Source organism: Poecilia latipinna, unplaced genomic scaffold (genome assembly GCF_001443285.1).
Source record: "Poecilia latipinna isolate Pla-1442-1.1 unplaced genomic scaffold, P_latipinna-1.0 Scaffold2464, whole genome shotgun sequence".
In the NCBI taxonomy this organism is placed as follows: Eukaryota; Metazoa; Chordata; class Actinopteri; order Cyprinodontiformes; family Poeciliidae; genus Poecilia; species Poecilia latipinna.
Window position 1 is genome coordinate 11,585 of NW_015115080.1, and position 14,670 is coordinate 26,254.

Below are 14,670 nucleotides of genomic sequence, written 5' to 3' on the forward strand. Positions count from 1 at the left end.
TATAAGAAATCTGCTAAATGTGTTCTGGTCATTAAGCATTAATGAATTTTGACCATGAATGTGATGTAAACTGACCTCCCGCCTGGCTGCTGTCAGACATCCTCATGTCTTCCTGCTTGTTTTTGTGTCTCGGTCAGTTTGTCTGTCCATCTGTGTTTCTGCCTCTTTACTCAGCACTTCTACGTGTCTGCACGCACATCTGTCTGTCTCGCTATTCGTCTCCGTGACAGCCAAACACCGCGAGCACCGTTTGTCTCCCTTGGTTTGGTGCGTGTCCCGGGGAAACGTTAGCAAGACTAATCTGAGGCTTAGCTCATGTGAAGCTGATTGCTTTTCGCCGTCTCGCGTTTTGACAGTGATATTGATGAGTGGTTATAGGAAAAATGCTGCATGAGATGTGACGGCGTATTTTGATGCTGGTGTTGCGGCGTCCTAATGAGCTCCATTTGTCAGAGCAGACTGACACAGTCACTCTGGATCCATACAAGCATGTCAAGCACTGAAAGAAAAAGTGGTAGAAATGCCAGCATGCTATTCATTATGTACACATGAAGTCAAGTAGTTTGTAGTATGCGTGGTATATTGATGAAATGTACCCAAGTGACTAGCAAAGTTCTTAATGGTGTCATTAGCATACTTTTTAAATTGTGTACAATGCAAGGAAAGCACATTTGACTGACTAAATGTTTTAATTTTTTTCAGCCAGCGCTGTTATATCTGTGGTTTTCCTCAAGGAGACGGTTCGAGCTTCTGATGTAGTTGGTAAGCAAACACTTGAACTCCATACCAGGGTTATGATAGTTTTGGGTTTTTCATTACAGTAATTTTGTTGTGACTATTTGTTTGTCTAATTCAGTTAGTTTTAATTAGTCTTTAGAGTGTGCTTGCCAGTTTTTATTAGTTATTATTTGTCAAATATTTAGCTTATTTTTTTATTAGTTACAGTAGGACTTTGTTTTTTCATACTCTGGTTAATTTTTAGGTACAGAATTCTAAAAGGTTGCAGTACTGTGATTATGTAAATATCATTTGGGTAATGATTACTCGGCATATTTTCAAACTACCAGGAGGAGGATGGCGGGCCTGTTTGTGTGGGGGGAGAAAAATCTGGTTCATGTCTGTTCAAAAGGCTAATACAGATTTATAAACATGAAAATGATGGATATTATATTCATTATGTTTTCTTTAGTTTTATAAATTCATAATACATTTCCAGTTAGTTATGTTTTTCCCTATTAATTATTGTTTTTATGTTGAATAACAAAAGTGTTTTCTCAATTTCAGTTTGTGTTGTTTTGTTAGTTTAGTTTAATTTAACCTTCACCCATACATTTGAGGCCATGAATTAATTTTTTTTTAATATTTGTGACACTTTTGGAAGAAAATATTACAAAAATCTATTCTGGTATATTTCCCATGCATATAGTTTTGCTTTAATACAAGCAAATACATAAAATGACCTGAATATGCAGACTAAATTTCTAGCACTCATGGTCTATGAAAATTATGTAAGCCTTTAAGAAATGTAACTTTATGTGCAGTAGCAAATTTAAGATGAAGAACTCCATCTTAAAAAATAGATAGTGAAAACATCCAAGATGTAAAATCAAATAATTGTTTTTAGCAAAGTTGCCTGTGGCTCATTGATTAATATTCTTACCATTTTTAACAATCCCTTTAAAAGAATAGAAGCTATTTAAATTTTCACTTCTTCACATTTATTCTATGGAATTTCTAATTACCGTTTCCCTGAGGATTAACTATGATGGTCCACACAAGTGCATTTGTTTTGGCCCTCGGCAAACAGGCTGGACAAATTTACTTATTTATCTTCCTACTTTGCAGAATTTTGAAGGGAAATAACAGAGTCTCCATTACAATCAGCATTATTGATACTCTAAAGTGGTCGCTTGGGAAAGAACATTTACTATCCAACCACTAAAAGCATCAGCATGTGAAGTTTACTAAACATTACTGGGACTTTAATCGGAGCTGTGCTTTGACTGGGACACGTGTAACATTGAACTTTTCTGCAACAAAAACTCTGAGCTGGTTTGACCTTAAAGGATGAACATGTGAAAAAGCAACCATGCGCACTGTGAAGTGTGGTGGAGGATCTGTGATGCTTTGGGCTTGTTTTTCTTCAAAATCCCCTAGAAACCTTTTTTTGAACTTTTTTTTAAAAGGAATTTTTAAAATAAAAATCAGGTGAACTCGGCTGTAAAACTGAAACTGGGCCACCGGCAGATCTTTCAGCATGATAATGACCAAAACATAAAGCCAAATGAACACAGAATTACTTCATTTTGTCCAAGTGATTCTCCATTCCAATACCTAAAACCTGTAGAAAACCTTTGGATTGAGCTGAAGAGAAAAAAGCAAAAGAGAGGACTGGGGGAAATGTTCAAAGAGGAATGTTTAAAGGTGTCTCTTTCTCTTTGTGTGTATGTTTGTCTCTATGTGCTCTAACATTTTGACGTTTTAAGAGAAAAGAAGTGCAGTCCCACTGCTAAAATGGGATTATACAAGTACTATAAGTATTAATACCAGGCATACCAATAACTGAGCGTTTTTGTTATATAAAAAAACTTAGCTTTTTTGCCTCAAGAAAATGAATTTACTCAAAGTAAAAGTAGATTTTTTTTTTAATTGATGTTTTTAGGCTTTTGACACATCTTTATTACAGGTGAAAAATGTACATACTTTTAGAATATTTGCAAAAAAGTCTAATTCTTTTGTATTTCAATTGTTGACTACATGTGCTTTGCTCAGATCTAATCACAATGTTTAGTGTTCTACAACAATATTTTGAGCATGCTGATACATGGCATGATTGTCATGGCTGTCACAATGACGGGCGCCACAGCTGCTGAACTGGAAATCCATATCAGCACCACACAGCTCTGTGTGTTGTTGCTTTCCCAAATAAAGCAGCATCAGTTTTTGTTTTTGGGGGGGTTTTAGTCCTGTAATTGCTGCATAGCATTCAGAAATGATTTGGATACATTTTCATAGTAAAAAAAAAAACAAAACATTATTTATAATGAGAGGTATTAACAGAGGCCGGCTTTGTTTTCAGTAATGTGCTATGTGCAAAGAGGTAAGCAAGCCAGAACAAATTCATTCAAAACACACAAACCAGGAATGTGCTTGGTGAGATTAGCTGCAATGTTTCCTCCGTAACTTTAACAAAAGAATATGAATGCTATAAAAGATGCTGTCTAATTTGATTTTGCAGCTGATGCACCAATCAGCCTTCTCAGGACGAAAACTGATTTCTGCAAATTTTATGGAAACAGTTTCAGATGAGTTCCCTCTCTGTTCCCACACAAAGAACTTGACTGGTCTCTCCTGTCTTTGTCTCCCACAGGTGGCAGCCTGGCCATAACTGGAACGTACCTCCTGGTGACCTTTGCCCCCCACGCATCCACACACATCACAGCTCATCTGGTCCAGTACTACGCCATCAGCTGGCACTTCCTTCTTTACCTCGTATGTAACTGATGGATGGCTGCAGCGGTGTTTCCATTATAATTGCATGTAAAAATGTGTCAATATTCCATCAGTGTTGCAAAAGCACAATTTTGTGTTTCCATTTAATAAAAAACACAATTATAGTCAGTCGTGTATAAGTTTGTCCACAGGACATGCTCTTAAAACACATGCCGCGCCATCAGCCTCCAACTACTTCCTGCTTGTGGTTTGCGCCAGTAGCAACAGCTTGTTGTTGATCATGACTTGTATGATGTGGAAAAAGGTGTTTCCATTGCAGTTTTGCAAAATATGCCAAATCTGATACAGCCAGAAAAACCGACTGATCCTAGCGCAAAAAGTTATGTATTTATTTATTTATTTTTAATTTGGGGTTTTTTGTTCTTTTTTTTATTGCTGTGTTCCTTTTAAACAAATTTATTTTTGTAATTCCAATTTGCACAATGAAAGCGAAGGTCTTGACAGTTTTCTAGATGACACATTGACAAAGTTCTACTAATAGCCTAAAACAATTAAACAGCCTTCATTTGCGCTGTCAAATTGCTGGGCTTGTATCTCTGCATGTAGCTGAGTAAACTTTCTGCATCCAGTTTTAAACTGTAAACCATGCTGCACCATCAGGCTTTAGAAACTTTACTGCACCTGAAGAATAACCAACTTCAGAGATGAGCCTAACTCAACCCTCATTTCTGTTCAGCACCTGCTGTTTTTCTCACTGTTCCTGGACGTGTGACATTTGAAGAATTAATTCTTTAGTCTTATTCTTAGGCCTGTCACAATAACAAACTTTGCTGAGCGATTGTCTCAAAATTATTGTGATAAACAATAATATTGTTTGAAGGCCATTTTATGTCATTACCATTACCTAGTGTAATGGTAATGGTACTGACATAATAATGCAATCACATCCTGACAGAAATAAATACACTTCATTTTCAAAAGAACACTTAACACTGGAACTAATAAACAAAATAAACAACCAAAAAACAAAACTAAAATGGACTCTCAGTCTCCGATATAAAAAAAATGCACTTGAATTAAAACTAAACAACATAAAACCAAAGTGGAAAGAAAAACAACATCCAACCAAAAGAGTACAGATTATAAAGTCTGTTTTCTATATTGCCCTTCAATAATCATTAGATTTAAATAGAGAAGATGGGCAAATCCGACTACCTGATGCAATAGTTCACTCCTCCTGACACTAAGGAAAGGAGGCGGGGAGGGTCAGTGGAGAGCAGCGGAGTTGAGCCTTTTCATCCAGTGTCGTCAATAGAAAGGGAAGAAACGATGAAGCCGATGAAAGAAAATTAGGTTGATAATTTTCATTCACTATGCGATTAATTGATTAATTAATTTATTGTTTATCGCGACAGGCCTACTTATCCTCTGAGAGCATTGCTACTCTTCCATGTTCTACCCTCGTCCTGTTTCACCTCAAGCAGCGAGGGCACAAACATAGCTGTTGCCATAGTGACATATCTGGAGGACACAGCTGATTTGGAAAAACTAAAACTACTCGACTCTGAAAATGATAATGCTGGCTTGGCATGTGAACTCTGGACTTTGTCTAAAAACACTCCAAAGATGCTGTTCAAGGTGAGAGTTCACATCCTGCTGCTGTCCAACTGCCTCTGGTGCTCTGCTGTCCGTTCTTAAAGTGGAACCACTATTTGGACAGTTTCCTTTTAGCTGTTGCAGAACCTGGAGACTTGCAGAATACAAATACAAATTTTAATGTTTATTTTTATGTGATAGACAAACCAAACTGAAGGAATCTGGTGTTGTACTTAACATTTTCAGGTTAAGAAGACATAAACTTGCCATGTAAAATCTCATCCATCCATCCACTATCTAACATCCTTATCCCATGTGGAGTCATAAGAGATGCTGTTTCCAGCGGTTGGAAAATCTCATCCCGCAAAAACAAAAAAAATTACAAAACGTCTCGGATGTACACATTTGTGCCATTCTGGATTTGTGGTCAAAGGGCCACAATAGGCCCCTGGGCCTCAGTTTGGACACCCCTGCTTTACAGCTAGAACATTTTTAAACCTTTATGATGATTTTATGATTGATTGATGCATTGAAGCTTCTGGATTTTAAAGTGGAAAAGACTAAGTACATTCAAGGCATATGGATATTTTTGCAGCTCGCTGTGTGTGTGTGCGTGCGCGCATGCGTGCGCGCGTTTGTTTGTAATACCTTGTGGGGACGATATTCCTGACATATACTACGTTGTGGGGACCAATTGCTCCTTGTGGGGACCGGAGCCTGGTCCCCACAAGGGGAAACACTGCTTTTGGGTCAGGGGTCAGAGTTAGGGCTAAGGTATGAATTGAGTTTTGGTTAGGGTTAGGTATGTGATGGTTAGGGTTAGGAAAAGGGTAAAGGTAAGGTTTAGGCTGTAGAAATGAATGGAAGTCTATGGAAAGTCCCCACAAAGATAGCAACACAAACATGTGTGTGTGTGTGTGTGTGTGTGTGTGTGTGTGTGTTTTGACAGATTGCTCCTGTCATCACTGGTGTGCAAAACGGAGCGCTCTTCCTCTTTACAGGCAGTGAATTAGTTGTTTCTCATCAGCTGGCAGAGTGGCCGCCTCCAACCAGTGTGGGATTAATTGTAGCTGGTGATTAATCAGAGGAAATGAAATATCATTGCTGACTTTTGATCATTAGCAGAGGTTATTCCTTCTTCTGTTGTAGAAACACAGTTTGGTTGGTGTGCCCTGTGTGTGTGTGTGTGTGTGCCATCGGTAATGACCCGGGTCTTTGGTAATCCATTTCCACATAGAATAATTACATTCTGGAATGAGCTCTTTATTTAACATACATACTGTGGCACCAGGATGGCATTGAGAGACATTTTAAAGGTCAGCTTGGCCTTTGTTCCCCTCCATGCAGCTGCTGTGCTCCTTTCTTACTGCACCTATTAAATCTGTGTTTAGTCGGGAACGACTGAATGCCGCCGGACTCACAAGGACAGCTCCAAACCCTTCTCATTAAACACAAGAAATTCATCTCTTTTTTTCTTTTTTTTTGCCACACTCACTTATTTCAATTAAACTGTCGTTCTCTGACTGTGTGTCACATTTTCTCCCCACGATAAGACGACGAAGGAAAGTTTAATTTCAACTTTCTGTTTCTGAGCAAATCAAATGAACATTATTATCTTGTGTGACCTCTCTTTCTTTCTCTCCACAGTTCATCGAGGTCATCCTGTTCTGCATTCTGCTCTATCTGTACAAGAGGAGGGGTGTGAAGCACATTGTCATCGTGATGCTGCTGGTGGCCCTGCTCGGTACGAATACATAGGAAGCGTCCAAACAAGGGCAGAGGTTATGGATTGAGCTATTTTAAGTAAGCAGAGAGGTTGCCTTGTTGCCAGGCTACCAAAAGCAGACCTCTGCTATCATTTCTAGTTAGAGATTAGTGGAAAACTATGTGGAAAAACATTCATTCACACTGGCAGAGATAAATCGCCTCCGCATGTCTTCTAACAAGAACAGGAGAATTTCTTGAACACAAGTCCAAGAAACTCTGCTTTTGACTTTTGTGCCGTTGCAGCCTCCCTTACGGTCATCTCGGTCAAAGCCGTGTCAGGGATGATCACAGAGTCGATAACGAGCCAGCTGCAGCTCATCTACCCTATATTCTACGTCATGCTCGTCGTCATGGTGGCCTCCTGCGCTTTCCAGATCAAGTTAGTCAAGGTTTACTTTCGCCAGGTTTGGTGTAAATGCTTGTTTGTGTCCTTGCTTAAATCAGCTGTGTTCACAACAGGCTAAAACGCTTTTGTGGATTTCCAGCTGCAAAACAGAGAAAATTATATCATTAGTTTATTACTACTTACAATGTTTGGTTTCTTCTCCTCAGATTTCTCAATCAGGCAATGAAAATGTTTGATGCCACAGAGGTGGTTCCCATCAACTTTGTGTTTTTCACTGCAAGCGCCATTGTTGCAGGTAGGCAAAAACACTCTTGATCTTTTATTGAAGGAAAAAAGTAAGGTGATCAAAGAGAATGTTGGAAAGGTGTGAAACCTCCCTGTTCACTGCATCTGTCAGCTGTATTTGGTGGCCTGGCCTCCTTGTTTTCAGGCTGCGTGAAGCCACTTTGGTCCATCTGCAACAAGAAAACTTCAATTCAGTTCAGCTCAAAAGTACTTCATTAATGCCAAAGGGAAAAAATAAACACATGGACAAAATTGTTGACAAAATCAAAAATGGTCACTGAAATAACTTAAAAGCTCTTCTGCTGAAATCACCACCAGCAACTTGCATTTTCACAATAATCCAACCTGCTGATATGTGGCATATAGATACAGGTATAACCAGAACAGAACATTAAAAACATTAGTTTGGATAATAATGGCATTAATCTTATTTCTCTTCTGCTTCTGACATTTCTGCTTGTGTCCTGAGACATTTAAGGGTCTAAAACACATTTCAAACTCGAGTCCCGGGCCCCAAATCTGGCACGCCCTCGCTTTTTGTGTGGCCCTCAGGGCTCCTCCAGACACCAAATTACATCAATAAATCCTTCCAGTTTTTTGCAATTGAGCAATTATGTAAATTCACATAAAATCAACAGATCCCCGCAATTTTTTGTGCTATTGCATAACTTTGACTTTATTGGAAATTTTCAGCAAAAATGATCCAAAACATTGGGTTTATGTGACTAACTCCCACCCATAAGTGTATTTCAGATATTGCAAAATAGTATAAATATTGCAAAATTTCTTGCCAATATTTTAAATTAGCACCAAAAAATCTATGATCCATGAAATAAAATCACAAAACCAATTGTGAAATTCTTTAGAGACTGTTCAATGTGAAAAGTCGTTCTGTATTATTTAATTTTAAGAAATACTTATCAAATGCAGAGATAGCTATTTATGAATATTTCTAGAAGTTTGTCAATTGTTTTTATCATCATATTCTGCTTCAGCCGGCCCCTCGAGAACATTCATGATCCTGGTGTGACCCAAAATGACTTTGACGCCCCCGGTCTGAAATGTTTCAACGATCCAAACGTAATCAATAAGAAACACCAGCCTGATGTCGTTCTCCAGTGTTTTCCTCCATCATGTGACAGGTCTGTCACAAGTTGGACCTGGAAGAGTCTCAGGATGTGCAGTTTGGAGTCACCCTCACCTTCCACAGCTTTTTGTCTAACCATCGCTTTGTCTGCCCACACACACACACACACACACACACACACGATTGACTCCACGGAACAACAAATTGCTTCTTTATTTTCTATCAGCAGAGAAAGAACATCCGTGGGCGGATTTTGCTCTTAAGATTAGTTTAGTTCCACAAGGAAGAAAATGAATGTTTTGTTTGTATTTTTTTAACCTTCTAATTGCCACAGCAGTTAATTTGAGCTGGTGAAATGCATGAAGAAATGTTTCTGCCTGCCTTTTGGCAACTTAAGCAGATTCAGGATAAAAATGTTTCTTTTTTTCTGGGTGATCAGCATAGTAATTATGAGTAATGACTGCTACCAATCTGTAGAAGCACATTGGTTAATAATAGAGTTCTTATCTTCCCATCATATGCTCATATTTGTTGTAGCTTTATATCTGAGCACTTGAGATAACTTTAGTTTTTTTTTTTTTTATGTTGCAGGGATAATATTTTACCAGGAATTTGAAGGCTTGGCTTTGTTGAATATTTTTATGTTCTTATTTGGGTAAGTGTTTTGCAAACCCCTAGTTGTGTTTTCTTGTGCTACAGTAGCAGCAGGTGCTGGCGTTAATCCTCCCTGAATCTGTCTTCTAGCTGTCTTCTGTCCTTCATCGGAGTTTTCCTGATAGCCAGAAACAGACCAAAGATAAAGCAACAAGATCGCACTTTTATTCCAATGGATAAGATTCCTGGTAAGTTTTGCTCTCTCAGATCAGTCTAAAAAAAACAATGTGATATCAAACAGGCCAGTGAGACAGAATGAGTTTAGCAGCAGGGTCTCACCTAATGAACTGTGTCGTCCATGTTCACAGGGAGAAGGAACACAGACAAAGTGCAGCCCGAGGCAAAGACCCAAACATACGGATCACTGGCAGCCAAACTCATGTGCAACAGAGCCGGCCAAACAGACGACTGATGGGAAGCCTCTCCATCTGTCAGGACTGCTGCTTTACCCAGTTTGGGAGTGAGCTCAGATTTTACAGGGCTCAACAAAAACAGCACAAATCTAGAAAAGAAATGTTGCTCTGTATAATCGTCACCACTATCTGGAATATCCTGATGAGGAAAGATGATTCGGAAATTAAATTAAACTCATGATTGCACTAAAATGTCAGACTGATCTTATTGGCTGCAAGAAGATTAAAAAAGAATATAAACAGATTTTTGCAGACCTGACGTCTCAGTAGTCTATGAATCAAAATAAGTGCACTACTGCCCTCTAATGGTAGGAAAAGAACGCCTGATTGCACTTATCCTTTAATTATCAAATGTAAATTCACTTAATTTAAAAAGAGAAAAAGTAAATTCTAGAGTAGTGTCTGTCTTTTTTTTTTCTTTACTTGTGTAATGTAAATACTTTGTTTAAAAGCACCAACCTCTTTTCTAACTTACCTTAGAAGCACCAGTGTGAAGCTTCACCGCCCATCTTCACCTCGGGTAAACCTCAGACTGCACGCCTGGCTGAGCCGCTGCCAAACTGTAGCGTTGCCAAGCAACAAAACTCTTATCTGCCACCTACACATTATGGGATATGTGGGAAACCACAGTTCCCGGCAGGGTTGCTATAAGAAGACAAAGTTTAAGTATCTGTAGTTGGATGCAGTTGCAGAGCCTTGCAGGAGTTCTGTCAGGTTACAGCCACACACTTTGTGTTTTATTGATGTTTTGTGATTGATCAACACTTAAAAAAAAAAAACTAAAAAAAAAACTCAGCTTTAGAGAATAATTGCTCTACTGAGCCACTTTTGAGCACAATCAGTCTTTTTGGGGCAGATCTCAACCAGGTTTGCACATCTGCAGACCAGACATTTCACCCAGTATTCTTTAGGCATCAGCTCAAACTAATAGGATAGATTCTGCAAGCATCAAGTCTTTGATATCTTAGATATTGTGCTGGACTTTAATTAGGCCATTCTCCACAATGAATTGCAGCTTTGTCTTTATGTTTGGGGTTGTTCTCCTCAAAGGTGAACCTCCTACACAGTATGTTAAAAGTAGTTTGCAGCGGTTGCCATTCTTGGAGTGCAATTAAAAAAAAACTTCAGTTTTAAGTTTCTTCTGACCATATTACCTTCTGCTACACATCTCATTACAAGACTTTTGATGGCTTCCTCCTTGGATTTTGGGATGTAATGTTGAAACATTGTCAAATTTATTCAGGGTTTCTGCAGATTGCACAAGCTCAAATTTAAGTCTTGTGTCACAACTGAAATATACACAACAAAATAAAATATTTTGCCTATTCTCTCTACAGATGTATCCCTGTTGTGCCAAGCTTTTTTCTTTTCCTCCTCAGAATACACGTAGCATCGAACAGGTTGTCAAGTGAGCCAGAGGCAAAGATGAACGTCGTCGAACCAACCAGTAATAATTTGCACTCGACCATAATGGATGCAGAACAGCTAGCTAAATGGTAACTAGGGTGTATTGGCTAATTGGCAGTAGCCAGAAATGCCTCGAGTCACAGAACATGCGTGACTCAAACTTTTGCCTGAAAGAAAAGTCCTGTGAGGAAAATAAAATTAAAAATGACATAGGATATAAGAGATTACAACAGTCCTGCCATGACAACATTTAAGAAATATAAGTAATGTACGCAAGGCCAACTTAAGTTTTTTTTTTTTTAAACAATTCTTTAAAACTTTATAATACACAAATACCTCATTTGATTTTTTTGTATTTGCATTTATTCTGACCAAAAGCTCTTAGCTGCAGTTGTATTTTCTTCAACATAAAACACTTTAATCAACAAAGGATGCAGAAGGGACCAGATTTCTTTCAAAGAACCCAAAAATTAGACCTGAGTAACTAAAACATGTTTCTTCCATTTTCAGTTTTCATCTCGTGATCTGCATAGTCAAGCATTTCTGATAATGATACTGTTGGTGTGTAATACACACAGCTTCGACTGGATGCCTCAGCCATGCTCTCTGTAAAGGCACATTATTTTCACCAGCTATTCAGTCACCTGTCGCTGCACTAAGCAAGTCTTTTTTTTTTTTAATTAAGGGGAAGGGATTCGGTTCTGTTCGGGTCCGGCCGTTGGAAGTCACACGTCGATGTTGAGCCTGACGAAGCGGTAGTGCAGGGAGGTGGGGTTGCGCAGCAGCAGCGTTCCTCTGAGCTCCGGCGGCTGCCTGAGGAGCGTGTGGAGCAGACCGGAGACGCTGACGAAGCCCAGAGCCTCCCCACGCCCCACAGACAGGGAGAAGTCCCCCTGGGTGACCCAGCCCAGCGTCACCCGGGAACAGTGAGACGCCACGCTCGGCAGAGGGTCCGGCCAGAGCCCCAGGATGAGGTCAGAGGGCGAATGAGGGTCTGTGGATGCAGTTGGGTCGTCTGATACTTGTGACGGAGTTGCTGTCTTGGAGCTCTTCTTCTTGTGGTTAATTCTGCTTTTATAGTGGTCTTTGTGGGGGGGCTCCTGAGGGCCACAGTTTTCTGGGCTCTTGCCAAACAGCTTCAGGTCCTCTGCAGTTGGTGCGCACACCATGGCGTGGGCTTCTGGTTTCCCTTTGGACAGGAGCGTCAGGCGCACCCACACCACACTCATCTTGTGAGCGGCGTGGAAAGACGTCACCGCCGAGTCGCTGAGAGGGAGCGCCACCGCTGCCCCGCGACCCCGCCTCTGTCCTCTGCATGTCAGGGGTCTGCACCAGCTGGAGAGAAGCCTCAGAGACTTTCTGTTCCTGGAAAACCCAAAATAACCAGTATTCATTTAGAGCAGGTGTGTAATATTCAGGGTACAATTCACTGGTGAGCTGAGAGAAAGATGCAATTTAATTTATGAAATTTATGACCCAGAAAACAAAAATGAAGCCGATGGGACTGAAAATCTGCTTGATTTATCCTCAGGCTTGATTTATCCTCAGGAATTCACCGACTTTACTCACAGCTTATGAGCTGCTTTCAGGGGGGAAAAATGCAACTTTTCCATCTGCTAATCTGTGATCTACTGCAGCAATAAGGCTGGGTGTACTTTGAGGATTCTGAGACATTCTGATGGAAAAAAGGCAGACTGGAGGAACAGCATGCATCAAGCCTGTCGAAAGCTTTAACATCTTATGAGATCTCTTCAAAGTAAAAGACTTTTCGGGCTCATATATATTTATGTATTTAGTAGTCCCTCCAGGATGTTGCGACGGTTATGTGAATGTTGTGGCCTAAACTTACTGATTTTATGCACCATTTTCAAAATGTTGCCAACATTTTAAGCTTAATTTCTGTCATAAGATGGTTACAGAAAAGTTGGAGTTACTAGAACTGAGGACCAGGAGGATAGGTCAAAATTCAGCCGGCTGCAGGGATTGGTCAGAAAAGATGGAAAACATTAATGATTGGTGAAAACCTCAAGTTCACACAAAATTTACAATTGATCAGTGAGTTTGCATTGATGGTTTTGATTGCAACTTCCTGGAAGGACTGATGTGGTACTCGCACCGCTTTAATTTTTCTACATTTTGTCATGTTAACAAAACTTAGAATTCTATTGATTTTCAGTCATAATGTTGCTGTGCACTTGTATTCAGCCTCCTTGAGTCAATACTTGTCAATAAGAATCACTGAAGTTTTTAAATGTTAAAAAGTTCAAAGGCTATGATTGCTTTTTCATGGTGCCATTAAGTCAGCCACTTTAACGCATTTAAATAAGAAGCACAATCTAAACTAACTTTACCTCAGAACAGTGAAGCTCGGAGGACTAGCTGCAGCTACAGTCTGCTGTGATGTCACTTCCTCCATCACTTCGTGGCTCTTCCTGGCCTTCTGGGTCTGCCCATCTCCTTTCCTCTCCGCTCCTCCGTCTGTCGCCAGGAGCTCCCACTCTTCTGCCAGCTGTTGCCAGGGGCAACGAAAAGGAGCCAGACAGCCATGTTTTATGTAATTGGTCCTCTTGGCTGGCGGACGTCTGAGGGAGAGGGTGAAAGGTCATGCCCTCGTCAAATAGTAAGAGGAAACCCCGCCAGGTTCTGATAGACAAAACTACTGTTGAGTTCATCTTCATCAGCATCTCCACAGATACCTGCTTAACGTCAAAGACTTTCAGTCTATACATTCTGATTATTATCTTACTTTCTGTTAATTATTTAAACTTTGTGTTGGATCTAAGTGATTGTGAAGCATGTAGAATTACATATTGGTCATTTGAGATAATGGAAATGCACCTGCAACTAGGGTTATTAATTTAGTAATTCAATTATTCTGACAATAACTGGATAAACAAAATGATCACATTCACATTCTTCAGATTTTTTAATTTAGTTACTCAAGTCTTTATATATTTATATATATCCTTCCTTACGGCTCGTGTACAAATCCAGCACCCTGAGTCTGTACACGAGTCGTAAGGAAGGAGGCAGAGGACTAGTGAGTGTGAGAGCCACTGTCCAGGATGAAACATCCAAGATCCATAAATACATCAAGGACAAAGCCTCAACGGACGATGTGCTCAGCGAATGTCTCAGGCAATGGGGAACAGAGGACAAGGTGCTGGAGGAACCATCATGGGAGGACAAGCCCCTACATGGGATGTACCACCGACAAATAACTGAAGTGGCTGATATCAGGAAATCCTACCAATGGCTGGAGAAAGCTGGACTCAAGGACAGCACAGAGGCCTCCTTGCACAACCTACACCTTGGGTCTTGTCTGGTGTGGTAGAGCTGAGCTTCTATTGCTCTGGTGTTTAGGGCCTGTTCCTGGGCGGCCAGGATGAGGGCCTCTGTGCTGTCCTTGAGTCCAGCCATTGGTAGGATTTCCTGATATCAGCCACTTCAGTTATTTGTCGGTGGTACATCCCATGTAGGGGCTTGTCCTCCCATGATGGTTCCTCCAGCACCTTGTCCTCTGTTCCCCATTGCCTGAGACATTCGCTGAGCACATCGTCCGTTGAGGCTTTGTCCTTGATGTATTTATGGATCTTGGATGTTTCATCCTGGACAGTGGCTCTCACACTCACTAGTCCTCTGCCTCCGTCCTTATGACTCGT

General features: G+C 40.2%; 2 protein-coding genes across 3 annotated transcripts in view; one reads left to right on the forward strand and one right to left on the reverse strand.

The window, feature by feature from the left end:
* Window positions 1-702: 702 nt before the first annotated feature.
* Window positions 703-9,994, forward strand: LOC106937903 (NIPA-like protein 2; the record flags this gene model as incomplete). Its single annotated transcript, XM_015019644.1, has 8 exons — window positions 703-762; window positions 3,371-3,492; window positions 6,697-6,793; window positions 7,060-7,195; window positions 7,369-7,457; window positions 9,126-9,189; window positions 9,279-9,376; window positions 9,497-9,994. Coding segments are annotated over 8 exons (770 nt in total), but the record flags the coding sequence as incomplete, so codon positions are not given.
* Window positions 9,995-10,352: 358 nt separating this feature from the next.
* Window positions 10,353-14,670, reverse strand: part of pop1 (POP1 homolog, ribonuclease P/MRP subunit) — a 15,701-nt gene continuing 11,383 nt past the window's right edge. For both annotated transcript variants that reach the window (XM_015019648.1, XM_015019647.1), the window contains exons 15-16: window positions 13,360-13,590; window positions 10,353-12,373 (exon numbers count right to left, since the gene is read on the reverse strand). In XM_015019648.1, the coding sequence (XP_014875134.1) occupies window positions 11,734-12,373; window positions 13,360-13,590 (871 nt within the window). In that variant the 3' untranslated portion in view covers window positions 10,353-11,733. The remainder of the gene's footprint in view (window positions 12,374-13,359; window positions 13,591-14,670) is intronic.